The following is a 25,934-nucleotide window of genomic DNA, read 5'->3' as shown; positions in this document are numbered from 1 at the left end:
TAAGTTTAAGTTCCATTTCACAAACGCAGAGAGGAAAGCACAGCATCCCCACCCCCAGTCTCCCCATTATTCTCCCAGGTCTGCAAGTTAGCGTAGCCGACTAATATGGAGAATGCCAGGTAGCTTATATGTTCTTTCTCTCTCTCTCTCTTTTTTTAAAGATCAAAAGGAGCCAGGAGCCTTTAAAAGGTTTCACAAGGTGGCCTACAGCAGTTCTTTTCCCATTTAGAGCATGGGGGTATTACAAAAGAAGGGCTTTAATTGAGCAATCTAGTTTGGAAGAAAACCCACATTTTAATGGTCAGAGAGCAAGAGGGTGGGGGTGAGGGGGAATTTCAGACAAAGACACTATTTAAAAAGCCTAAAACTGTCTTCTCAAAGGCTTGAAATAATTTGTTGGGAAACTTCAGACCCTTTACTTTTTTCCTCCCCTTCCTAAATAAAAACCAGATTTGTTAAAGGAAAAAAGATCCAGTATTGTTAATTGTATTTCAGAAAGTGCCAGAGAGGGAAAGATCCCTGTAGTTTTAAACACCGTCCCAAGAGGGAAATGGGCAGATACCCTGCTTCACATAAACAGTCTCTATGTACCATAAATAAACCTTTAAAGAATGAATTCCAGACAGTTTTGTTTAGTGCAGGATAAACTAAGAGAGGAAAGGACGTGGCCCAGGGGCTGGCTTGCGATCTGAGACCTTATGGCGTATGGACAGGTATTTCTCCTTTCAGCTCTATAAAGTTTCTGGAAGACTTCAGCAGTTTGTGTCTGGCGGAGGTAGGAGTAGACACTTTCCTACTTTTATTAGGAACTTATGAGCACAGATTGTTTTCCCCAGAATCCATTTTATAACAGGAAACTGCTACTTGAGTAAATGAGCACCAACTTTGTATACTACTGTATGTGACTAGTCCTCTAGTTACTCTAAGGAAAAGTCCAGTTTGGCTCTTTCCCTCTCATCCCTTCTACTTCGACCAGAACAGCCTGAAGGTGGCAGGATTACTCATACCAATAGCTGTGGCAGCTTTTTCCAATACGGGAGGCCCCGGAGCAGTAAATGACAAGGGCAGGTCATTCTATTGAAGGGCCAGAATACTAGTATTTCCTTGCTTCAGACAAAGCACAGCAGCCATTCCGAAAGAGGATAGTGTCTCCGGTGGGTAAGGGTTTGACAACTTAGTACAGGTTTCAGAGTCTTTGCTACTCTGTGTGGTTCCACCTCTTCAATGTTTGGTTGCAATGAGGAAGTTGGGGTAAAAGCTTTTTGCCTTAAGCCTTTGTTTTGATCTCATTTCCTCTTCTCTGAGAAGAAAGCAGTGCTCTGAGCTGTGTTGACAAAACAAACTCTGAGCTGCTGTCAGTACCTGGCTTCGCCAGCATATTTGTTGTGTAGCTCGAAGCAAAACAGTTAAGCCTTCAGGACCTCAGTTTCCCTGTCCAGGAAATGAGGAAGATAATGCCTGCTTATTACTTCATCACCACTCACCCATGGATGGATGAGACGTGCAGGAATGAGCAGCGGAAAGTTTTCCAGGAGAGATAATCTAATCCTCCATTCTGGTCTCTATGCTCTCCACCTAATCCGTAGTTACTGTTGTGAAAATTAGCATGTTCAAGTCTGAGACCTACTAATAACCATCTCCCATCAGTTTTGACCATCCTCTTAGCATTGCTTTAGTTTTACTTAAAACAAAAAGGAGAGTGTTAGTGTGAATTAATTTGAGGATGCTCTTAATCTCTAAAATGTTTTGTTCTCCAATTTTTAGTAAAAGCACCAAATCCAGTGGCTTTTTCCCTTCCTTGTAGGGTCCTCGGCCGACTTTGATGTTGCTGCCTCTTGATACCAGTCCTCTCTGGTTCTCTTCTTACTCTCCTATTTGTTTCTTCTCTGTCTTTTTCACAGTTTTATTTTACTCTACTCTTCCTTTCCTAATTTATATGTTAAAGGCCATTTTTTTTTCTCTGAACTAACCTGTTTGGTTATATCACTAGTCCATTTTTTAAAATCATATGATTGGTCTTTTATCTGACTTTAGAAGCTCTTTATGTAAGTTCTGTATTTGATATAAGTTGCAAGTATATTTTCTTTGGTTTTTCATTTGTTTTTTTACTTTGCTCTTGGTGTTTGTAAATCATACAAAAGCTTTCTATTTTTATATTGTCAAATTTATCAGTCTTTTGCCTCTTTGAATCTGAATTTTGAGTCACAAAGAAGTTTCCCCACTCTCTGGTTTTAGACAGTGTCATCTTCAATTTTGTGGTGTCATTTCAATTATGAACATACTCTTGTTAAAAGAAAATACATGCTAAAAGATTAAAAAAGAAATAAGAAAATAAAATAGAAAGTCCATTAAATTTCACATGAGATTTTACTATAAAGACATGTTAACTCAGTGGGAAATATACAGGTGTTTTAATAAGTGCTATTAGACTATCTAGATAGCCATATAGAAAAACATAAAATTAGATTTATTATTCACATTCTACAAAAGGATAACTTCTAAGTGGATCAGAACTGTACTATTATTAGCATGAGCAAGTGTTTTCACATTCAAAAAACAGAATTTGGGATGCTCTCTAAAATACTTGAAATATCAATCATGTTAAATAAAAATATAAATTGGAAAATAGACTACATCCGAAAATTATTTAATGGTTTATAGCAGACCCAAACCAGCTGAGAACTACAAGAAAAGCTAGATATTTTTAAAAAACATACAAAAAAACAAAGTCTGTTTGAAGGTATTGGAAAGCTACCAAGCCTGCCAGGACTCGAGGGTCCAAGATTTATGAGAGGAGGGAAACTTGATAAGGTGAGCACAACGTTTACTCTGCGTTTATTTTTGAGACATTTCTGATTTGTAAGTGGTGTGGGGAGAAAGGTAGGGAAGTTAGGCAGAAAGCAGCTGCCAACAGGCAGAGAATCCGAGTAAAGCTCTTGGCAGTCTCATGAGGCTGGCAGAGCAAAAGTTGGACTTCATTGCTACTAAGAGAGCTGGTAATTGAGGGGCTAATACGTTACAGAGAAGGGATAGGCACAAAAGAGACCCCAATAACCTGAGCTGCTTTATTTCTTGAGGCAGATGCCAATTTCTAAGTAACCTAGTCGGACAGAAGCCAAGCAAAAAGTGACAGCCAAGAGACTGAAGAGCTAAATAGATCTTTTAGCAGTTTACGGTGCTGGAGAGAGTAAAAATGGAGGAATAGAATTGGTTTTCAGTTTAGATCACTGAAGAACTATACCAGGCCTTTATGAAGACTGAAATCTAGCCTCGATAAAGCACAAATCCTGATTTAAAGAGGCACAAAGCCTCTTTAACTGCCTGCCAGAAGCTAAAGACTCATCCAAAGTCTCTATAAGTTTCCATACAAAATGTTACAGTCAATCACAAATGACCAGGCCTACCAAGAGAAAAAACAGACACTAGAAACAGAGCCACGAAAATCAATTGCATCCTACATGTCAGCACCAATTACTGAGAAAAGGAAAATTCGAAGAATGTATTTATCATAGTGTTAAGAAAATATCAAATACAGAATCATTATCTATTACTGTGTAGTAAATCACCCAAAACTTAGTGGCTTAAGACAACCATTTTTTGTTGTTCATAATTGTGTGGGTCAGCAATTAGGACTGTACTTAGCTGAGTGGTGCTTCTGTTGTACTCGCCTGTGATTTTTCATGTGGCTGAAGTCATCTGGTGGTCAACTGGGACTGAATGTTGTAAGATGACTTAGTCACATGTCAGGTGGTTGATTTTGGCTGTCAACAGAACCACCTTCCACATGGTCACTCATCCTCAAGGAAGCCAGCCTCAGCTTCTTCACATGGCGGCAGCATCACAAAGGGTAGAGCAGAAACTCCACGATCTCTTGAGGCCTAGGCTCAGATGTCACACAATGTTACTTCTTTTGCATCTTGTTGGTTGAAGTAAAGTACAAGGTCAGTGCAGATTCAAGTGGAAGGGAAATAAATTCCACTAATCGCAGCAAATGCAAAGAATTTATGGTCATTTTTAAGAAATATATATTTTTATTGATTTCAGAGAGGAAGAGGGAGAGATAGAAACATCAGTGATGAGAGAGAATCATTGATCGGCTGCCTCCTGCATGCCCCACACTGAGGATCAAGCACGCAACCTGGAAATGTGCCCTTGACCGGAATTGAACCCGGGACCCTTCAGTCTGCAGGCCGACATTCTATCCACTGAGCCAAACTGGCTAGGTGTATGGTCATTTTTAATCTACCACAGATATCTAGGAATAAATCCAACAAAGAGTATACAAGACCTCTACCCAGAAAACAAACATTATTGAAAGAAATTTTAAATAGTTAAAAGGGATATTAGAAGATTCAGTATTGTAAAGTTGTCATTAATCCTAAAAATGATCTTTAGATTTAGTCAATCTTGTTGAAAATTTCAGCAATTTTTATGTGGCAAATTAACAGGCTGATTCTGAAATTTATTTGTAAATAAAAAGTGCAGAGTAACCAAGGTAATACTGAAGAAAAAGAATAAAGTTGGAGAGCCTACACTATTAGATTTCAAAGATTGTTATAAAATTACAGTAATTAGGACAGTGTGGTATTGACAGAAGGCAGGAGAAAATGAATCAGAAAAGAGGAGAAAATGAATCAGAAAAGAGAATACAGAAACAGATACGTAAATACAGTCACTTGACTGAGGCAGAGTTTGCACTGTACTGCAGTAGGGGGAAGGATGATCTTTTCAACAATTATTAGTCAATTAGATTTCCATTTGGAAAAAAATGGATCATGAGCTCTACTTCACACAATATATAAAAATCAAGTCCAGGTAGATTTTTTTTTAATTTAATAAATCTTTATTGTTCAGATTCCAGGTAGATTTTAGATTTAAATGTGAAGAGTAAAATAATAAAAATTCTGTAAGTAAACATATGGGAATACCTTTATGAATTGGTGTGGATAGTAATCCGGACACAAAGATGGATTTCATTAAAACTAAGAATGTCAGATGATTTGAATTGTTATGCTGATGTTCTGTGAAGTGTGACAGGGATAGCATGTTAGAATTCTGATTGCAGTTTCTGTTCAATGAAGTAATCTTATTCCATTCTAATACTTCTAAGTAATAATTTGCTCCTCGTTAAAAAAGAAAAAAGAATGTGTGACCATCACAAAACTATCAAGAGTAATAAGACAAATTACAGAATGGGAGAAGATACTTATAATATATCTATTCAACAGACTATTTGTATACAGAATGTATAAGAAAACTCCTACAAAGCAAAGAAAAAACAGACAACCCACTACAAAAATGAGCAAAAGACTTGAATAGACACTTTTAAAAAAAGGATATCCAAATAGCCAGTGTGCATATTAAAAGATAATTAATCTCATTCCTCAAGAGGAAAATGGAAATTAAAACCACACTGAGATACCATTGCACACCCTTCAGAATATTTGTTTTTTTAAAAGCTTTCTATATCAAGTATTGATGAGGATGTAGAATAAGAAATTTCATAGACTGCAGAAGACAGTGTAAAGCGGTTCAAGTGCTTTGGAAAACTGCATGGTAGTGTATACTAAGGTTGAATGTGTACATTCTTCATTAGGGGGGTATTTTGTTTTTTATATTTTTAAAATTTTTATTGAATTTATTGGGGTGACATCCTAATATATAAAAACTCAGGGTCTGTAATGACCGAAGGCTCAACCGACCGGAAGTCAGTCCTGCAGTCAGTACTGGGTTGCCATGGTGACCCAGCACCGACTGCCGAGGGGGCGGCGGATCAGGCCTGGAAAGAGGTCTGGACAGAGAAGCAGGGTCTGATCCGTAGCCTCCGTGGCAGCTATTGATCAGCCCTTGCCTCTCTCTTTCTCTCCGGGCCTGGCCAGCAACCATGCCTTCTCTTTCTTTCCGGGCCTCTGCAGGGGTTGCTGATCAGCCCTGCCTCTCTGATCAGGCCCAGAGATAGGCCCAGAGACGCTGACTGGCATAGAAACCGACCAATCAGAACCAAATCTGGGTGAAGTGCAAGGAGCCAATGGCTACCTAGGAGGCGGAGCTTTTGACACTGACTGGCATAGAAACCGACCAATCAGAACCTAATCTGGGTGAACTGCAAAGGCAGAACCTAAGGTGGGGGCTGAGGAGGGGTTTTAAGGGCAACAGCTGTTTGGTGTAAGGTGTAAGAAAGCGGTTCAATTTTTTAATGACCGGTTTGGCAGCATAGTGCATATGGCTGGCTATCAGTCCAGATGTATTTTTGTCTGCCAAGAGCATCTCCTCCTGCTGAAAAAGGCTTCCCACCCCCATTTAAGCAATCCTATCCTATATAATCTATCTATACTAATAAAAGGGTAATATGTTAATTAGACCAGGTTGACGGGCCATCTTCCGGATGTCCGACTTCCTTATGGACAAAGCCATGGTGGTGGGGGCTGAGACAGAGAGGGCAGTTGGGGGCAAGATCAGGCCGGCAGGGGAGGGCAGTTGGGGGCAACCATGCCTGCAGGGGAAGGCAGTTGGGGGCAACCAGAGTGGCAGGGGAGGGCAGTTGGGGGCAAGATCAGGCCAGCAGGGGAGGGCTATCTGGGGTGAGATCAGGCCAGCAGGAGAGGGCCGTTGGAGGCAAGATCAGGCCGGCAGGGGAGGGCAGTTAGGGGCGATCAGGCAGGCAGGCAGAAGCAGTTAGGGGCGATCAGGCAGGCAGGCAGAGGCAGTTAGGAGTGATCAGGCAGGCAGGTAGGTGAGCGGTTAGGATCCAGTGGTCCCAGATTGTGAGAGGGATGTCCAACTGCCAGTTTAGGCCCGATCCCACAGGATCGGGAGCATAGATCAGCAGTTAGACACCCCCCAAAGGGTCCCCGATTGGAGAGGGTGCAGGCTGGGCTGAGGTGCACGAATTTTGTGCACCAGGCACTAGTTGGTTAATAAAATTACATAGGCTTCAAGTGTATAATTCTCTAATATATCATCTGTATATTATACTAGTGATCCCACAGGGATCAGGCCTAAACCAGCTGTCAGACATCCCTTTCACAATCTGGGACTGCTGGCCCTAACCGCTCGCCTGCCTGCCTGTCTCATTGGCCCTAACCGCTTCTTCCTGCCAGCCTGATCATCCCCAACTGTCCTCCCCTGCCACGACCCGCCTCTTCCACTGGGACCGGCCTCCTCCCAGGCCTCACCATGGGGAGCAGCCGCCGGGCCCCACCTCTGCTGTGTGTGCGGCCATCTTGTGGCAACATGGCACGCGAGGGCCACCTAGGCTTTTATTGGTATAGATTGTGTGTTCACCACCCCAAGTCATTCTCCTTCTGTCACCATTTATCCCCCTTTTATCCTCTTCTGCTTCCCCCCACCCCTCTTTCCCCCTGGTAATCACCATACTGCTGTCTGTGTCTGATTTTTGTTGTTTGTTTGGTTTTGCTTATTTCCTTCAACTTTTTCACCCAGCCCCCATACCCTTTTCTCTCTAACAGCTATCAGTCTGTTTTCTGTATCTCTGGGTCTGTTTCTGTTTTGTGTGTTTGTTTTATACATTCTTTATGACCCAGCCATTCTGCTCCCAGGTATATATCAAGAAAAATGCATACAAATGTGCCCCAAAAGACATATTCAAGTAGGCTCATAGCAGAATTATTCATAATAGCAAAAAATTTGAGGCAACACAACTGTTCATCAACAGCAATGATTAAATAGTGTTCTATTCATACATTAGAATACAATGCAGAATAAAAATAAAGTGCAGCTATATGTAGCAACCTAGTGAATCTCACAGACTCAATGTTGACTGTGAGAAGCCATATATAACAACTAGTAGCCCGTTTGCACGAAGATTCGTGCAATAGATCTTCATTCACCTGGCTGCCTGCACCAGTTTTCTGCCGGCACCGGGGACCCAGGCCTTGGCTGTGGCCACCGCCTTCTGCCTTCTTTCAGGGTCGGGGCTTGGCCCCGAGCAGTGGCCTTGGGCTCGGCCGCACCCAACATTCCTGCTAAGGATCGCAGGAGCCGACCCCCTGGTCGTTGCCTGCGATCCGTGCAGGCTCCCCGCTGGTGGCTGGTGCCCAAGGCCGGGAAAGCCTCCGCTCCAGGCTTTCCTGGCTTTGGGCTCGGCCGCACCCAGCGTCCCTGCTACGGATTGTAGGAGCCGACCCCCTGGTCGTTGCCTGCGATCCGTGCAGGCTCCCTGCTGGTGCCCAAGGCCGGGAAAGCCTCTGCCCGAGGCTTTCCCGGCCTTGGGCTCCGCCACACCCCAACGTCCCTGCAACGGTTTCCTGGTGGGCGTGGTTGGTGGGCGTGGCTTGGTTGGTGGGCGTGGCTTGTGCATAGCGAAGGTGCGGTCAGTTTGCATATTTGTCTATTATAAGGTAAGATGTACAGACCGATGATTTTATTTATATAAAATTCAGAGCAGGAAAAACTAATCTGCTGTAATAGAAGTCAGATTAGTGGTGACTTAGGGGCAGAGGGAGTAGTGACTGGCAGTCTGTAGATGGGGAGGGGGTGATTCTAGGGTGGAGATAATAACCTGTTTTCTAGTGTGGATGGTTCCACTTTGGGAAAGTCGTTGACCTGTACATTTGATCAGTACACCTTTCTGTATGTTTGGTATACTTCAGTCAAAACGTAAAACATGACAAACATACAGGTACAAAACATCAGAAAGAATTACACTGCAATACATGTTACTTTGGGTGATACATATATATTTTCCCCTCATATTTTACTTTTATAATTATAGGGAAATCCCTTGCTTATAAATATCAGAACCCTATTCCCGTGGGAACATTGACATGACTTTGTAACTCTCATGGAATCCAGAATTAAGTACCCTGGAAGGCCATCATATAGCCTAACTGTGTCCTTTCCTTTCTTCCCTAACTAGGCTCTAAAAAGTACCTTGGGATTTCCATTGATTCGGTTTGAAGATGCTGTGATTAATCTGGATCCATTCACTCGGGTCCATCCCTATGAGACCAAGGAGTTCATCATCAATGACATCCTCAAACATTTCCAGGAGGTGAGCTTTGGAGAGGGGTCTCGTGGCTGGAGCATAAGCAGGATGTTTGTTTTAGTTGTTTGGGAACTTTGGCTACTAAGACCTTCCTATTGAGAACTCACATTTCAGCTGAGATTGTTGAGTTATGGGTCAGGCCCATGAAGCCTGTACACATCATGAAAACCCCGAAACAGCGCATTTGATTTATGAGCCGTGAGTCTGGTCCTTCAGAACTAGTCTCAGGGGCTTCCACGAGATTAGTCACAACTCTCAAGACTTTAACTGATGCTTCGATGATAACACAAAATGCTGTGAACTCTTTATTTACCAGGCATGGGCCTCCTTTCAGCAACCACACCGATGTGATTAGAGCCTGTGAGATCCTGCCCTAGAGTTGAACTTTAAAAAAAATTTTTTTTATCAAGTTGTTCATTTTCCAATTTTACTTATTATCCAGGCTGCAAAGACCAAAACATAAAGCCACGCATACTCCTCAATGAATAGATAGGTCATGGTCGTATCAAATGTATTCCCTGTCAAAGTCAAAGATACCCTCTTCTCGCTTCCTTCCCTCCTCCTCCCCATTTCCCTCCTTTCCTTCTGTTTCCTCCCTTGCTCTTCCTAATTGGTGATAATTCCACTGAGCTGTAAGGAGGTGATAGGGCAGGTGTCCCCGGAACCGGGACCCGGCGGTGGAGGTGCACAGAAAATGGAGGGGTTCTTGATAGGTCTGAACGTGTCCTCTTGGGGCCTGGATCATGAGGGACCCCAGATCTTCCCTCCTCCCTCACTTTTCACATTCTCTCTGCTGCTGATTAATCCCCTATTTGTGGGAACAATGGAAAGGGGAATATCGAGTACATACTAATGTAAATATGTGTAAAGAATCTTTCCTGCTTCAGACCTTTTTTATTCTTCTGAATGGCTTTGAGGACTATTTTTAAGGGAAATGTATGAGCATTGGAGGCAACCCCTGGGATGTGTGCATTTGGGAGAGGTTTAGGTGGGGCTTGTGAAAGGGCAGGAGCTTGTAGTTGGTGAGGATGGAGAGGTGGTTGTTGGTGTTGATGGGCATCGAGCACAAGGCTGATGTCAGCCTCTGCGCCTGGGACACTGTCTGCAGTTTAAACAGGGGCTGCTCTTCTTGTCTCCCTCCTCCCTGTGACAGGAACTCCTCAGCCAGGCAGCGCGGATCCTGGGGTCGGTGGACTTCCTTGGCAATCCCATGGGGCTTTTGAATGACGTTTCTGAAGGGGTCACTGGACTGATAAAGTATGGAAATGTCGGGGGCCTTATCCGAAACGTTACCCATGGAGTGTCTAACTCTGCTGCCAAGGTAAGGAAATAGAGGTGATATTCCATTGTCATCAGCCACGTGAGTCCTCTGCATTTCTGTCATTTCGCGGACAGTACGAGGTTGTGAGAAGTTACATACATGGCCCTTGCTTCCTGTACTCTGTCTTCCCCTCACCTCTGATAACCTGGCACCGGCCACTGCGCGCGCCCCTGAAATATCTCCTGTCCCTTCTCCCCATCACCACTGCCTTCGTCCAGACTCTGGTGTCTTCCCTGGGCCACTGCAGTCCTCCTGCCCCTGGACTTCACTGCATCTTCCAGAGTGAACTTGAAAACATGGGATTTGATTGTGCCATTTCCCTGTCTAGAATCACCCAGTTCCTCCTCCCAGCTTACACGATGAAGTCCAAACTGAAATACGGCCTTCTAGAACGCAACGACCCTTTGAGTTGTCTGCATTCGGCATCAGGACAGCGGGGCAGTCCTCCAAGCCTTGCTGTCTCGGCAGCTCTTCGTTCACTGGCCTCGTGTTTGGTGGACATTTTGCTGTTGCAGTTCCTTTTGGGCAGGAGCTGATTTTACGTGTGAAGCTGGGAAAGGTGCCGGCAGTTGAAAGGGGGTTGCTATTTGACAATAGACAAAAGGCAGTAAAGGTCTCAGTCCTCCTCCCCTTCCTGTCAACTACACAGACTTCTAGAGACTGACCTTTTCACGAGTGAGCAGGTTGAGTGAGCAGGTTGGAGAGCTCCTGGGCCCTCTGCTCATTTATTGTAGAGCGTTTATTGTCGGGAGACCCTAGGTGCCCTTGGCCACCAGGTGTAAAAGTGGCTCCCCCGGAGGAGGCGCTAATGCCACCACATAGGAATTTACCCTGAAGAGCAGGTGAGAAAGTGGAGTTGATGGCATCCCTATATTGCACAGCCTTCTTGGTAATGTGTGGAAGCTGGGAATGTATTCCTGTTTTCCAAACTATTTTCTAGAGCTGATCAGTTTTTTCAATGCTAGAGTTCTATTAAACCAGCCCAAAAGTGTAAAATAGGCAACACTCTGGCTTTCAGAGAATGGGAGAAAGAGATTTTGTAATCAAGTTGGAAATAGACTCGGGTTCAGAGTCGAATGAGCACACGCATCCCAGCCTCGAACCATTTCTTGCGCTGCCCTCGGACCTTCACCTCACGGCAGCACAGAGCTGCTCCGTCGTGGCACACACTCCCACCGACGTGATGTGGACAGGTGCATGTGAATGTTTAGTTGTAAGTGCCAGTTTAAAGATTTTATTTAATTTCATTTAATTCTAATCAGCATAGCAAGTCTCCTTGGTTTTATAATTTCTTTGTATCCCTGGGCTTTGCTTTAATTTGGAAAATAAATGCTGTGGCTTTCTGAGAGGCCTTTCTCAACCTGGAATAGAAATGCACCTTTACTGGCTTTCTGTGAGAATAAAAGGAGATATGATGTCATAAAAAATATAGACTGAACAGGAGAAATGGGCTTCACTTTGAATGTAAAACGTTCAGACTGTAGCCACCAGGAAACTATTAATACCCGTGAAATGAAAGCCAGTACTTTACCGGTTACCGTCTACAGAGGAGGAGGCCTCAGGCACAGAGAGCGGAGATTCACGCTCCATGTGGGCCAGTGTGGCCTTAGGAACCCTCCATAGTTAACCTTTGGATGTGAAGGAAGAAGTTGGAGACTCTCCATAGGTAAGCCCTGTGGGCTTTCCCAGAGTTCCTCCGCTGCATCCTGAGGAAAAAGGTCGGCCCTCTCTTTGTTCTCTCTCGTTTATGGAAGTCTCGTTGGTTTTCTGGTTCTTGTTTCCCCTGGAAACTTTTGAAGCTTAAGAGTCAGCATGAGAATATAACTTAAGCAGAAAGAGAGGGCAGAATACGCCTTACCCTATCTTCACTCCCAAACCTGGCCGAGGGCCTGGTGACAATGGTCATGCATTTTATTGGATTTCATGCTTTGTGTTGTTGGTGGGTTTGCATAAAGGTACTGCTTTCCAGGCCCCAAGGGCTCTCGAATGGGAAGCCGGCCTCCCAGGTGGGTGGGTCCTTCTGCATGTGGTTCTCTTGCCTTTAGTAAGCTAGTCAGTATTGGCGCCACAGGCTGCTACTCAGAGGAATTGCTGTGTAATTTATCTTGATACCAAGATCACTGCAAGTGTTATAAAAATTAGTCCATATATCTCTAAGATAAGAAAGCAAAGAGACTTAAAGTTACTACTTCATATTAGAAATGATAGCTCCAAAAGTCAGGTCCTTCGACTAAATACCAATTCAAGTAATCGATGATTCTGCATGTACCTAGTGTGGCTAAAGATCTCCATTTTCCTGTAGTGTTGTGGGTTGAAATCAGACCTTTAATGTTGCTTTGGGGGAATGTTGTGTTTGCTTTTCTGTGTATACAAGAGGAGTTTAAGGAAGTGCAAATGACCACAATAATCAGCTGTTGGCCTGCGGGAAGTATTCCTTTAAAGAGTGCCTAGGTCGCTGTGATTAAAGAAAGGGGTCAGAGAACACGGGACTGCACCTCACGGAACCCCAGCAGCCAGCCAGCCCCACAGGGCTGCGAAGACCAGAGCGCTCTGACTTTGCTTCCATGGGCTTTGAGTGGAGTGGAGAAACTCATAAACCTCTTGAAATTAATTATATGTGTGTGTGTGTGTGTGTGTGTGTGTGTGTGTGTTTTTTTCCGGAGCAAGGATCTGAAGTTTTTATTAGATTCTCAGAGAGGTTCATTCCTCCCCAAAAATTGTCATTCTTGTAGACATAGGGTTGTGTGTTAAGGGGAGCTTAGGGCTGATGAGTCCCAGTCCCATTCCTCCCTTTAAATCAAGGGTGGGGAACCTTTTTCCTGCCAAGGGCCATTTGGATATTTATAACATCATTCTCGGGCCATACAAAATTATCAACAAAAATTAGGCTGCTATATTTGGTCAAACATTTAATTAACTCACTCCTAATGCCTTTCTTTGTGGGCCTTATAGGCCGGACATTCCCCACCCCTGCTTTAAAGAATCCTTTTCTCTATTAATCTTGAAAGCTATTTTTTAACCTATGAAAAGGTGATGGTTATTTCCCCTGACCCTCTGACCAGAGGAGCAAAAGAGATGAAGTAGGTGAAAATCCAGTGAGAAGTTAAGAGGGAATTCATTCTGCCACTTAAGAAGGTAATAGACCTGCAGGTCTTAGTTATCTTGGATAGATGTTGTGAATTACTCACAGCAAATTTTTAATTTTACTGTCCAGTTGCTTAATTTCAGGTCTCACATAATGAAGACCTCATTGCGTAAACAGTTACTTAATTTATTTAATATTAACCTCAAGGAAATATAACTAGAAAATAATCTGTGCCCTTTATTTCTCTTATCCTTTTCCTTTCATTCCCCAACCCTCAGAAATCAGGTTCAGGATTCCGGCTCGAAGATGATAGGACCAGGGATTAGCCACCATGCTGGGGCCTCTGTCCCACAGCTCGCTTGCCTGGATCTTGGAAAAATGACTCCAACCCTTTGAGTAGAACCTCGAAGATCTGACCCCATTCCTAAGGCCATGGCAAACCCGCCACTCCTGAAATCCTTTCATGGCGTATGACTTACTTAAAGCACAGCATTTCAAACCCTAAAGCCCTGTCAGAGAAACAGCTCCTCTCTGCAGCATGAATTTTCCTAGTTGGGTGTCATGTGACTACCTGCAGGCCCCTCTGACCTCTTTCAAAGCCAGAGAACTGGGGAGACGCCCATGGAACAAATTCCCTCTCTTATATAGACTCCAATTCTCCTTCTGTCTGTGATTATTGTGTAATATTTTCTTATACTTGCAGGAAAATTACATAGTTCTAAAAAAAATACAAGTTCTTTTCAAACTTGGAAAACCTCAGATGTTAACAATAGAGCAAATGATCCCATTCTCTTTGCTGCCCCTGTAGAAACTCAGGGTTTGCTCTCTACAGCTGTCACCTGGTCTTCCTGAGGGAAGAAAGCCAGCAGCGGACTTAATTTCTTCCAGCAAAGGAGAGAAGCACTTTTGATCATCACGGGACCTCTGCTCTGTTCTGTGCTGCTTCCCATTTTCTCTTTGTGTCATTATCAAGGCCATATAGGATGCTTTTGATCCCGGGTACTTTTTTGATCCCAGCTATGTTTTGACTCTGTGCTTATGAATGCAAATATTTTAATAATTTTCCCTATTTTTAACCGAAATCATTTTCATCAAAGTCAATTGTTGAATAGAACTCATGGTTCATTATTCACTGCATGTTCATATTACTGATAATTTTTGCAGTGGTATGGGCAAGGTATGGTAGGTTTATTTCTCTCTTTTGCTTTATGGTATTTATTTCTAATGAGCCCAAATTTCCCAGCTCAAATTCTGCAGATCTAAATTTTTGTCAAGGCAATGTGAGCTTTCTGTTGGTTTTTACTTAATATATTTTATCCTATGTAGTTAATTGTCTTATTGTTTTTAGTAAGTTTTGTTAGTTATGAACTGGATAGAGACCTAATATTTCTTGTTATAAACAGCATTAGTAGGAAAAAGATGAACGAACAGGGCTGAACACCCTTCACTATGGAACACGTACTAAGTTCTAAATATTTATTGAGCACCTGTTTGTCAGCCCTTGTGGTAAATCCGTTACATCCATTCATTGGGTGTAATATGTGTGCTAATGTCGTCTTCAGACCAGGAAGATGAGACTTGGAGAAATTAAATAATTTTGTCAAGATCATACAACTAGAAATGGCAAGATGGATTTGAAACCAAATCTAGCTAATTCTAAAGGCCTTTTCCTCCCTATATAATGTATTTCCTTTGTTTATATAAGGCTTTCTTCCGCGCACTATAGGGAATATAAAAAATTAATTACTGCTAACTTCCCACCAGAAGCTTATGATTTGACATCACTTTGTTAGCTGGCAAGGTGACTGCTACCACATCGTTTGTGTCAAGAAATGGTGGTGATTGTGCTCATTCTTATGTTGGATTGTCTTGACCATCACCATCTCCTTTTAGGCATATAGGTTCTTCCTAGAGCCTTGGTGATTGCAAGCATAGTTTGACTCGTGTGGCATCATTTGGTCATCAAAATTACCTCGTCAGCAGATAGGGTAGGTGGTCTGAGCCCCATTATATAAATGAAAAAACTAAGGCCAGAGAGGTTAGGTGAGCTGCCCAAGGTCAGCCAGGTCACTGCAGAACCAAGACCTGATCTTTTGCACTAGGCTTTAGTTACACTTTAGATACACATTGCTAACTGCTTTGTTTGTTCTAGACAAGTCTCTTTATATTAAAACATAAAAACAACAATAAGAAAAACAAAAAGCAAACAACCAAAGCCCTGCCTGGTCTCACAATGAACTTTCGTAGCTTTTAGGAAAACTGTCTGACGATAAGTACAAGCAAGTTAAGTGTGAAAGAGAAATAGGGAGGGAGAAATTGAGACTGTTTAGATACCTTATTTTCCGGCGTATAAGACGACTGGGCGTATAAGATTTTCCTGGGTTAAAAAGTCGTCTTATACACCGGAAAATACGGTAGTCCAATATATCTAATCCATTATATCTAATCCCATCAATATAGTCCAATATACTGTATTTTCCGGCATATAAAACAACTTTTTAACCCAGGAAAATCTTATACACCCAGTCGTCTTATACGCCGGAAAGTACGGGTAGTCCAGTGGAAAACCTAACTAGGACTTCAGATAATATTTTGTTGTTCGATTGCGTTCGTCTCTGTTTGGGGTACGGTATGCGGGGGAGCTGCCTCCCTTCAGGGAATAGCGGCCATCAGTGGGAACTGACTTCAGTGCCCCTGCCCCGGAGTCTCAGCCAGCCCTGCCATGGGCCAACCTCCTGTCGTGTGCACTGTGACCTTCTTGAGGGCAGAGGGGTCCATCTGCCTTTTGTTTAAGAAACAGCATTTGTTTGTGTTTGTCTTGTAGGGAGTGCATTTATAGGCTCAAACAAGACTAAAAGCCCTGTTTAGTCAAGGCAAAAGTTTTATCTTCGCACAAAAGAATGCACTGAGTGCCTGCCTGCGTGGATTCTGCGGGGAAAAAGGCAATTTATGACTTGTATCTGTTTTTGTCATTATGTATGGCTGCTCGATTTTATAGTTGAGCTGATTATCCCCATAATAGCTTTTCCATGTACCTATAAGCAAGTAATAGGTGAATGCCTTCTTATAAGCATTGGGGTTTTTAGTGTATTTAAGTTGGCACAAAACTTTGTGTTAAATGAAATTCACTTCAGACAGTAATCTATCCCTTAGAGAATGTAGTTTTCTCTTTTCAAAAAGACTTTGATCTTAAATAAGTCACCCAAGGGATGTCTTTTTCCAGCCAAGAGGAGGTGCCTTCGCGTTGTCGTATCTGGAGAAATGACTCAAATTCTTGGCAACAGAATTTCTGTTTTATTTTTCTCTGATAACCTTGAGTACTAAAATGATTCCTTTAGTCTGAGCTCCTTTAGGTTAGAGGCAAGTTTTAGATGCCAAATGACCCATCAGTGACCCATCCTAACTTGGTCATATCTCAGCTATCTGTGGGAAGTGGGAGTGTGCTGGGCGGGGAAGGGAGGGTGGGAGTTGAGTGGTGGCATGAGAATCACATTCGTGACCAGAGTTCCCAGGCTGCCCCACCCACCCTGTGCAGCAGCCTTGCTTCTGAGGATTCAATGGACGGGCTTAGCTTTCCCTTCTTTCCACCCTAATCAGACAGCTCAGCCAGAAGTCAAGGAGCAGGGCCGACACCACCGAAGCTCTATTTTTGAAACAGAAAGCTGGGGAAAATTTAAAACTTTTCTTCACTTCCTAATAGTAGCTCAGTTAAAAATCAGGTCCTTGAGTCATCTTCTTAGACCGAACATCTTGTTTCAGAGGAATTCACTTTATATTCCAAAACTGCACTCTACTTGATGGGAAAGTATGTCCAGTTGCTAAATTGAAAAGACAGGAAATATTTGTGTCCCCCAAAGAGTAGCGGTTCTCTACCCTGGTAAAAACACAGTGAGAAGAACAATCAGTTCAGGCTTTCTTAGGTTGGCTGGTTACCCCAGGGGTGTGGCACCACATCCCTTTTAGGCACTAATATTACTCATAGCAGTACTTGGCCTTTCCTGAAAAACTGTGACCTCCTTAAGGCGAGGTGAACTATAACCCCTTTTTATAAACATCTGAAGGGCAAATCAAACTCTCTTTTGGCAGTGAAACGTCAAAACACTGTTTGGAAGGTCCTTTCTATTTTCCTTTATTTTTTCTTTCCTATAATCTATACTAATAATAAAGGAATATGCAAATTGTCCTGGACACCATCACAGTAACAGTAACGACTGAGCAGCAGGCTGCGTGGGGTGACAAGGCCGGCATGGGGATTAGTGAGGGACGATCAGATAACTGAACAGCAGGCTGCGTGGGGCAACCAGGCCGGCGGGGGGGGGGGGCAGTTGGGGGCGACCAGGCCGGCGGGCGGGGGACAGTTGGGGGTGACCAGGCCAGTAGAGGGGGGCAGTTGGGGGCAACCAGGCGCCAGCGGTCCTGGTTGTGAGAGGGATGTCCGACTGCCGGTTTAGGCCTGATCCCCGGAATCGGGCTTAAACAGACAGTTGGACATCCCCTGAAGGGTCCTGGATTGGAGAGGGTGCAGGCTGGGCTGAGGGGACCCCCACCCCATGCATGAATTTCATGCACTGGGCCTCTAGTTATCTCTATAAGTCTCTTTCCATTTTGAGGAAAAGCTAAATCAAAGTGTTTTCTTAGGAGAGAGAAGGGATTCCTTGGTCGAAAACATGCTTATAAGTCAGGAAGGGCTGTGGATGACAGACCTGGCATCCTTCATGGAGCAGCTGCTCTGTGTCAGGGGTGGACGAGGTGCTTTCCATCTGCCTCATTGTCACATGGACCCTGTGAGAAAGGAGGTGTCAGCTCCATTTTATAGGTGAGAAAAGTGGGACTTGGGATGCCCCGTTACCTTGACCTGAAGTTTAATCATGAGTGAATGTGGGAGCCAGAAATTTTAGAACGAAGTGAGTTTGGGAGTCTGCCTGTATGTCTTCCCCAGCCTCTCAGATGTAGTTCTCCACCAAACCCCCAGCTCTAGAGGCAAAAACAAGCAGTTGGAAACAGCACCGTTTACAAGTACAGCTCAAACAGCTTTCCATTCGTTCCCAGATTCAACTCCTCCGTGCTGGACCTTGCAATTTCCAACTGCTTTTCTAGGCTTTTTGAATCATCTTTATTATGTGGGAATCCCTAGCCTCAAACAGGCAAATGGGAAAGACGGCATCTCGTTTTTTCTTTCCTGTAAATACCAGTGGGAAAGTCCTCCTGTGCCAGTTCTTAGGGAAATGTCCTAGTTGGGCACATGAGGAGGTTGGGATAAGCTCAAAAACTAGGAGCCAAGCTGGGGAAGTCGAGAAAAGGCTGAAGAGAAAGTGGCAGAAAGCTGCCCATCCGGTCACTTCCTGTGTCCCCAGCCATGTGGCTCTCTCGCCCTTTGCTCTTTTGCTCATAATTTTACCTGCGTTTGGAATGCCCTTCTCCCCATCTCTGGCCAGATGGCTCCAAATCTGTAAGGTCTCTAACCCAGATGCCCTGTGAGGTTCTCTCCGCTCTGAATTCCCAGGGCACTTGGTGCTTGCATTAAGGCAGTGACCGCATTTTTCCTTGGAAAGGAACCTTTGTGCACGTCTCAAACAGCCTTCAACCAACCTTTAACAGTGTCACTCACGTGCTAGGCACTGTGGCAGAGGCTTAGGAAAGTAAGGCTTAGATGCTTTTTTGAGGGAGGTGGAACAGGTCAGGCAGACAAGAAGTACTTGTAAGTAGGCGTGGTACAGAGAGAACAAGTGTTGGGGCTGGAATCTGTGTAGAGGTTCCCAGTCCATGAGATAAGGAGCTGTGGGGCCCACAGGAGGAACACTCTATTCTGTTCCTCAGGGAGGCGATGGCCTTGAGCTGAGAGGCACCACACAGCCGTCTGTTTATTCGTCTGTTTATTCATCTGCGTCCCGCAGGAGACCTGAAGCTCCTAGAAGGCAAAGATCTTATCTGTCACCATTTTTATTGGCAATTTCCCCCGTGACTAACCATACATAGTTGTTGTAGGAAAAATTGAAGTGATCCAGGTTGTGCCCGTGTGGACTCTCCTTTATCCAGTATATCATTTTCACATGTTGTACATTCAACAGATAGTTGTTAAATAAGTGAAATACCTGCTGGATTTATCTTTATTGTCTGGCTATGTTATGGCTTTTATGTGAAATAAACAAGATGCTTTTTAAAAGTTCATGACTTTCCTCCCACACGTAAGCTGAATTACATCCAAAATCTCACTATATGTGTAGCAATGCAGAGAGAAAAGGTGGTTGACTTTTAGGTCCCATTTCTTCTCTGCCCCTCCCATCCCTCGGATCTAAGATACTGATGTGGATCGAATGAGGACAGGTGTGCATTATTGGATCGGGCCCGGGCTCTGCTTAAGATATAGGAAGCCTAGGGAAACTGACCCTCCTCCAGTCTTTTCATTCATCTTTTTAAAAAAAATCCTCATCCAAGGATATTTTTCCATTGAATTTTAGAGAGAGTGGAAGAGAGAGGGAAAGACAGAGAAATATCGATGTGAGAGAAACTCATCGATTGGTTGCCTCGGCCAGGGAGGAGCCTGCAACCAAGGTACATGCCCTTGACCAGACTTGAACCCGGGACCCTTCAATCCGCAGGCCAACGCTCTTATCCACTGAACCAAACCAGCTAGGGCAGATCTTTTAATCTGATGAATAAAATAATATTTATGGGAAATATCTGTTTGCTTTATTAGAGGAAGATATTTAAGTAAACATTTCCTGCAAGCTATTGAATTTATATAAGAACACATTGTTTTGGAAGCAATAACTTTCCGTGTTTTCACTGAAATGAAAATTAAGCAGAATGTACTTCCAGAAACAGCCCATTGCTTCAGCTTTATGGCCTTTGTGATGTTTCCCAGCAGGAGACTGTGGCCAGCGGGGTTATTTTTTTTACCAGTAACTTGGACATTGGCAAGGAGGATGCCAGTCGGTTCTGAAAGAAGAGCTCCTGGCAGCTCCTGGGAGCTTTATAGAAATGCAGCCTTGTAGCATGCTCCTGTTGTTGCTTAATTTCCCCCAACTTATGCATTAAAGAATGCAAGTGTTATTAGTTTCACTTGACAGAAGGAGAAATTGAGTCACAGCAAAGGTAACTGACTTATTTAGACCAGGGCGAGGCTCCGGGCTCCTCTCTACCCCGGCTGCCCCATCAACCTCACTGCTGCTCTAGAAAGCACCCATTTTCCCTCAGGAATTAAATAAAAAATTGTTTTACCTTGCAGCATCCCCATGGAGCCAGCAGGGCAGGTGTGATAATCACTTCCTGTTTCGTGGTGGGACATTCAGTCACACGAGTTGAATAGTTTTGCCAAAATCATGCAGTGGGGGCTGGCTCCCAGGCCTCCCAGCTAAGCCCACTGCTTTCCCTGCCAGACAACGTCCGCTCAGAGGAGCTTCCTGCTGGGGCAAAGTCTTCCTTCCGAGAGAGGGCCTCACTGTCCTGGCCGCGAGCAAGGTGCATGAGAGGTCGGCTGGACGACCTCAGGGGACCTGCAGACCTCCAGGCTCCCGGTCCCTGAGAAATGAAGCCGGGGGCAGCCGGACGGATGCTGTCTGCCTGCCTCGGGGCCTGCCGCCACCTGCGTGGGCTCTGTGTCCCTCCCAGCAGCAAGGCAAGTTCGCAGGATTGCCACAGTTCCCAGTCAGTTGGCAAGACAAGTCAAGGTCTCTTTCTGAGTGAGCTATGTGGAGAGAGAAAAATTTCAGATCAAACACAAGGAGGAATTTGCCACTATTTTTCTTTAAAAGATAGAACACAATAGTGAACAGTGTCTAACTGAAGTTTTATTTAAAAAAAAAAAAAGAGTTCTGTGAGAAACCTTGCTTTAATAACATTTAATATGGTATCTTAACTCTCTAATCTGTCTTTCCATTGAAACCCATCTTGAGTTCTTCCCAAGGGAGGTCCCAACCCTAATACCCTTCCCACTCGTTCCAGCCGCGTGTGGCAGCCACTCGCCCCAGGTCTGGGCCCTCAGCACCGTCGGGTACTTTAGTGGAAACTCGGGACACAGATCTAGGAAGGAACTTGGAGATCAGCTTTTCGCCCTCTCAGGTTGCAGATGGAGAAACTGAGGCCCAGTAAGGTTCTCACAGCTCACTAGCCTCAGGGCCAGCACGAGAACTCAGGCCTCTGGCTACAGGCCAGCAGCTGTGGGTACCTGCTTCTCGTCCTTTTAGGGGTGAGGGAGAAGAAAGTCGTGGCCACAGCCCTGACGCAGTTAGTGTGCCTCCTCTCAGCATCCTTCATGCGAACTTTATCTGTTTATCCGGGTCTTTACACGAGACTGAGCTCCTGAGGACCAGGAGCATGTCCACGTTGGTGGTTTTACCCCAAGCCCTGTGCAGCATACAGCAAGCCCTCGGGGAGCAGACGCTGTGTTTTGTGTGAAGGTTGGCTCCCCTGGATGGGGAGGGAGTGTGCCTCCTCTGAAGCATGTCATCGTCCTTCAGCAGAATCTCCTTCCTGCACTGAATAAACCCAGGCAAGTGCACCCCATCTGAAAACAAGACAGGATCTCCCCCAAATAAGTGGGGAGGCCCTCCAAAATTAGATTTGGAGGGCAGTTGGTGAGATGGGATAGAGGTAAAATTTTGATAGACACAGTCCTTGGTTGATGCCAAAATGAATGTAACTTTGTTGGTTAAATTGAATTTTTTAAATTTCTTCTAATGCTTATATGATTATCTGCATGTTATCCATTATGATTATTGTCACTGGGTTCCTTCTACAGTCTGTGAGTTAAGAGAGAAAAGGAAAAAGTGGACCTTTTACTGATTTTAATCCAGGGAAGAAAAAGCCACTGGCCACCCCTCAGTGAACACTGCAAATTTGGGTATGTTCTGTTGCCCTCTGTCCAGCAAGCTGGAAGGAACTTGATTATAAGAACACTTTGATCTGAACTTGTGCCTTTTCTGAATCGCCCTTCAAAAGGAATTAACTGTGCTGCCTCTGGCTGCCATGAGCAAAATGATTTCCACGCCGGCGCTGCTGGTGATGGGAGTTCGAGCAGCCGCTTTCTTCACGGCCTGGTCACCCTTTTCTCATGCGTGCCCCAGTGGTGTGTGGGCAAAGGGGCGAGCGAGCCAGGGCCTCTGGACATCCCGGCTTCCAGCATGGCGCTGGGGATGGCCTGGCTTCGGGCTGTCACTGTCCTCACTAGAATCGGTGCCTGAAACCTTCACCTTTTTGCCTTTTTACTTTAATCTGAAACACTTTAACAAAGCAGCAGACCAAATGGTGCCTGGCCTGACCCCCCTCCAGGCCGGAATCCTCACCTGGGTTCAAACAGTCAGTCACTCAGCAGAGCCCCTCCGCTTGCCAGAGCAAGATTGCAAAGAGTTAACACTTTTGCTTTTTCGGAAAGTTATCTGTGAAGAGTATTAGTTGTTTAATAAAGCGTGCCTGCCCTCCCGGTGAACCCGCCAGTGACTCTGCAGCTGGGGTCATTTCAAGTTCACGCGGTGGACTTTTGACTGCCTTCTGAGTCTGTGAAAACAGTCTGCAGCTCCTGCGGGGATCATTCATTCAGGCCTGTAACACAAAACTATTGCCAATGGGCACCTGCTGGGGCGGCTTCCCAGGAGGGCTGGGAGGGAAGATACCAAACTCATCAGGCATCTGCAGAGATAAGAGCAGCAGGATCCGCTGGGAGCCGCTAATAGAGCCTGCACTCAGTCCCCACTGCCTGGCCAACAGGCTGTGTCAGAATGGATTAGGGAGCCCTGGTCAGGAGAGGATGTGAGCTAATTAAAGGCCTTTTACAAAGAGGAATAGAGGGAGAAAGAAGTGGAGGGGCGGGGGGTGGGGAGGTTTGGAGCACATGCCCCAAATTTCCAGCACATTCTTTATTCCTCTCTTTATCCCTCAGAAGAGAAGAAAACAAATGGACGCGTCTGACATTTGGTTATTTCTAACCTGAAGTTGTCATTCATTCTGCCTGGTGCTTACATTGCTTTTAGCTACTCCTTTTGTGGAATTACATTTATCATCAAAGACATATTTTGCCACATTTTCCCTGGAGACATCCTGTTCTTGAAATACTAGGTCAGCTGCTTGACTTTTGTCCTCTTTCCCCGCTTTGACACATCTGGGCAATAAGTGTCTGCCTGTGGTGTGTTCAAGGTTTTCCCCTTTTGCTTGGAAAACCCACTTGCCAGCTGTGTGTGGGGGTACTTCTGGGAGGATGAAGTTAATTGATACGCCGTGACGCTCTTCAGTCTTAGCTGCTGAGGTGGGGGTGTCATGGTTTGAAATGTCAGAGCATGCGCCATCTTGAAAATGCTGTGTGGTGGTGGCACATAATTATTCTGACGATCACGCCCACTTCAGAAAAAAGGTCACTTGTGTTTGGTTTACCTGCTCCTTTGTTTATTTAGCCTGAAGATTTCCCACCCCACCCCAACAAGCGCTGAATGAACTTATTTATAGATCCAGGGAACTTCAAATCTATGGCATTTTCTTAATCAGCCTTGTAATGATACATTTCTACATTTCTTGAAAGCAGTTTTGTTCACACACAAACCCAGAGCCCTAACTATATCATTTCTGATACATTTCACATAAACTTAACTGTGTGCAAAGAAACATTTGGGTTAATCTCGTGCTACATGGTAACAATCCTAGGAAATTCCAATCAAGCCAACAGCCTGTTTCCTTCATTCCGGACTGTTGGCTAGCTCGCTGTGTCTGCGTCCTGATAAGGAGTGACCACAATGTTAATTTGTATTTCCTTGCCTGTTGTCTCACAAAATCTGTTGTCCAAGCTGACTAGGAGGCTTCTTCACTGTGCAGTCTGTGAATAGTTACAGCGGAGTAATCAGGTTGGCCTTGTGGAATATGTTTGCTACACTTGCTTGAAGTGTTAAAGATGTTAATTACCCTCATTAGCTTTATTCCTCAGTATTGCTGTATAGAAACAAAGGACTGCACACCAAAGGGCGTTTGCATTCGAGCTAGCAGGAGTGGGATCTTTAAAAATACTCCTAGCTAGTGTTCACTGACTGCTTCCCCATGGCCAGGTACTATTCTAGTCTCACGTGGATCAGCCTGCTTCATCCTCACAGTGACCCTGTGAAGTGTGGTCCCACTTCATATACAAGGACATGGAGGCCCAGAGGAACTGAGTAGCTTGCCAAGGCTACAAAGAGCAGGATAGGAACCTGGGTTGTCTGGGTCAGAGCCTGTCGAGTGGGCTTCATTCTTGGACCCCGTGCGATGTAATGTTCGCAGGAATTCACCATGTGAGGCTGTATTCCAAGAGGCTGCAGAGAATCTGAGTCACAGTTTAGTGTTTTCCTGCAGCATCCTCTGTTGTAGCTCTTTTGTTGATGCTCTACCGCCCTTCCAAGCCACGGTGTGGGCTGAGACCCAGAAATGCTCTTCCCCGCCCCACACACTTAATGGTGGTTTAACGGGGTTCCAGGCCACACGAGAGCTGTCTGAATACAGACCTGTGTGCAGGAACTATAACCTCATATTCCTCTGTTCATGTGTCCACACAATAAGGCCACAACAGCATGTGGACAGTTAAAGGTGCCAGGCTCTGTGCTCGGTGCAGGGCAGCAGAGACAACAAATCAGATCTCCCTCCCCCTTCTCCTCCCTCCTCAGGATCTCTGTCTAGCTCCGGAGAAGGTCCTATAACCAGTGCTTCAGGGAGAAAGTGTCCCAGGCGCCAGGACAGAAGTCTGTGGTTCGGTGGGGCAGACCTCCCTACCCAGGGCAAGGGCGGCCTACACAGAGGAAGGAACCTTGAAGTCCAAGGAGATATTTGCCACGTGGACAGGAAGTGGCGGGGACCAGAGGGCACACGAAGGCAGCCCAGGTGGAGAGGCTCGGTGTGGAGCAGCAGCAGCCCCGGGGCAGAGAGCAGCCTGTGCCTCTGGACCGACTGGTCACTAGGGAGAGGCGGGCCGGTCACTTTACACCCCTGGGTCCCTTTCTCTCCCCTGACCACGTATAAGTGAGTTTCACAGGGAAGAGAGAGACCAAACTGAAGTGTTTATTTTTTAAGTCCAGTGTTGTTGTCATGATACGACCATATCTGCATACATCAAATGTTAGCTGTTAATGTTTTACAGGTATTTTATGTGTATGGGTAGAGCTTACACTTTTCACAGAAGGGGCCAAAACAAAATCAACAGCCCCCTACCCTCTTAGGGGAAAAAAACAAACCTGACTTGCTTCCTATAGAATCAGAGCTAAAACCAAATCATGACCTGTTCACAGCAGGTAGGTTGCAAATGCAGCCCCACGCTTCTTTCTGGCCAGGGCGCCTCCGCCCAGGACTAAGCTGCGGGCTGCCTCCAGTATTCCAATTAAGCTAATAGTGTCTCCATCTAGATAGCGGAAAATCGCCCTCTGAAAAAAAAAAAAAATCGCCCTCCGAGAGCCCAGAGCAAACTGACTCGGGGTTCTGTTAAAGGGGAAGAAGGCGTTGGGTTAGCCCTCTCTTAAACAAGCGGCCTAGCAAGGCAGGAAGAAGGGGGAGGGGTTCTTTCAGCTGTGCATAAT

At 44.9% G+C, this 25,934-nt stretch overlaps 1 protein-coding gene across 5 annotated transcripts in view; it reads left to right on the top strand.

The window, feature by feature from the left end:
* VPS13D (vacuolar protein sorting 13 homolog D) overlaps positions 1–25,934 on the top strand; it is a 224,219-nt gene that overhangs the window by 135,671 nt on the left and 62,614 nt on the right. For all 5 annotated transcript variants that reach the window (XM_079777542.1, XM_079777539.1, XM_079777543.1 and 2 more), the window contains 2 exons: positions 8,879–9,013; positions 10,161–10,328. In XM_079777542.1, coding sequence (XP_079633668.1) covers positions 8,879–9,013; positions 10,161–10,328 — 303 coding nt within the window. The remainder of the gene's footprint in view (positions 1–8,878; positions 9,014–10,160; positions 10,329–25,934) is intronic.

This window comes from Cnephaeus nilssonii, assembly GCF_951640355.1.
Source record: "Cnephaeus nilssonii genome assembly, chromosome: 7".
NCBI lineage: Eukaryota > Metazoa > Chordata > Mammalia > Chiroptera > Vespertilionidae > Cnephaeus > Cnephaeus nilssonii.
Note: the sequence above shows the minus strand (reverse complement) of the source record. Positions and strands in the feature narration are given on the sequence as shown.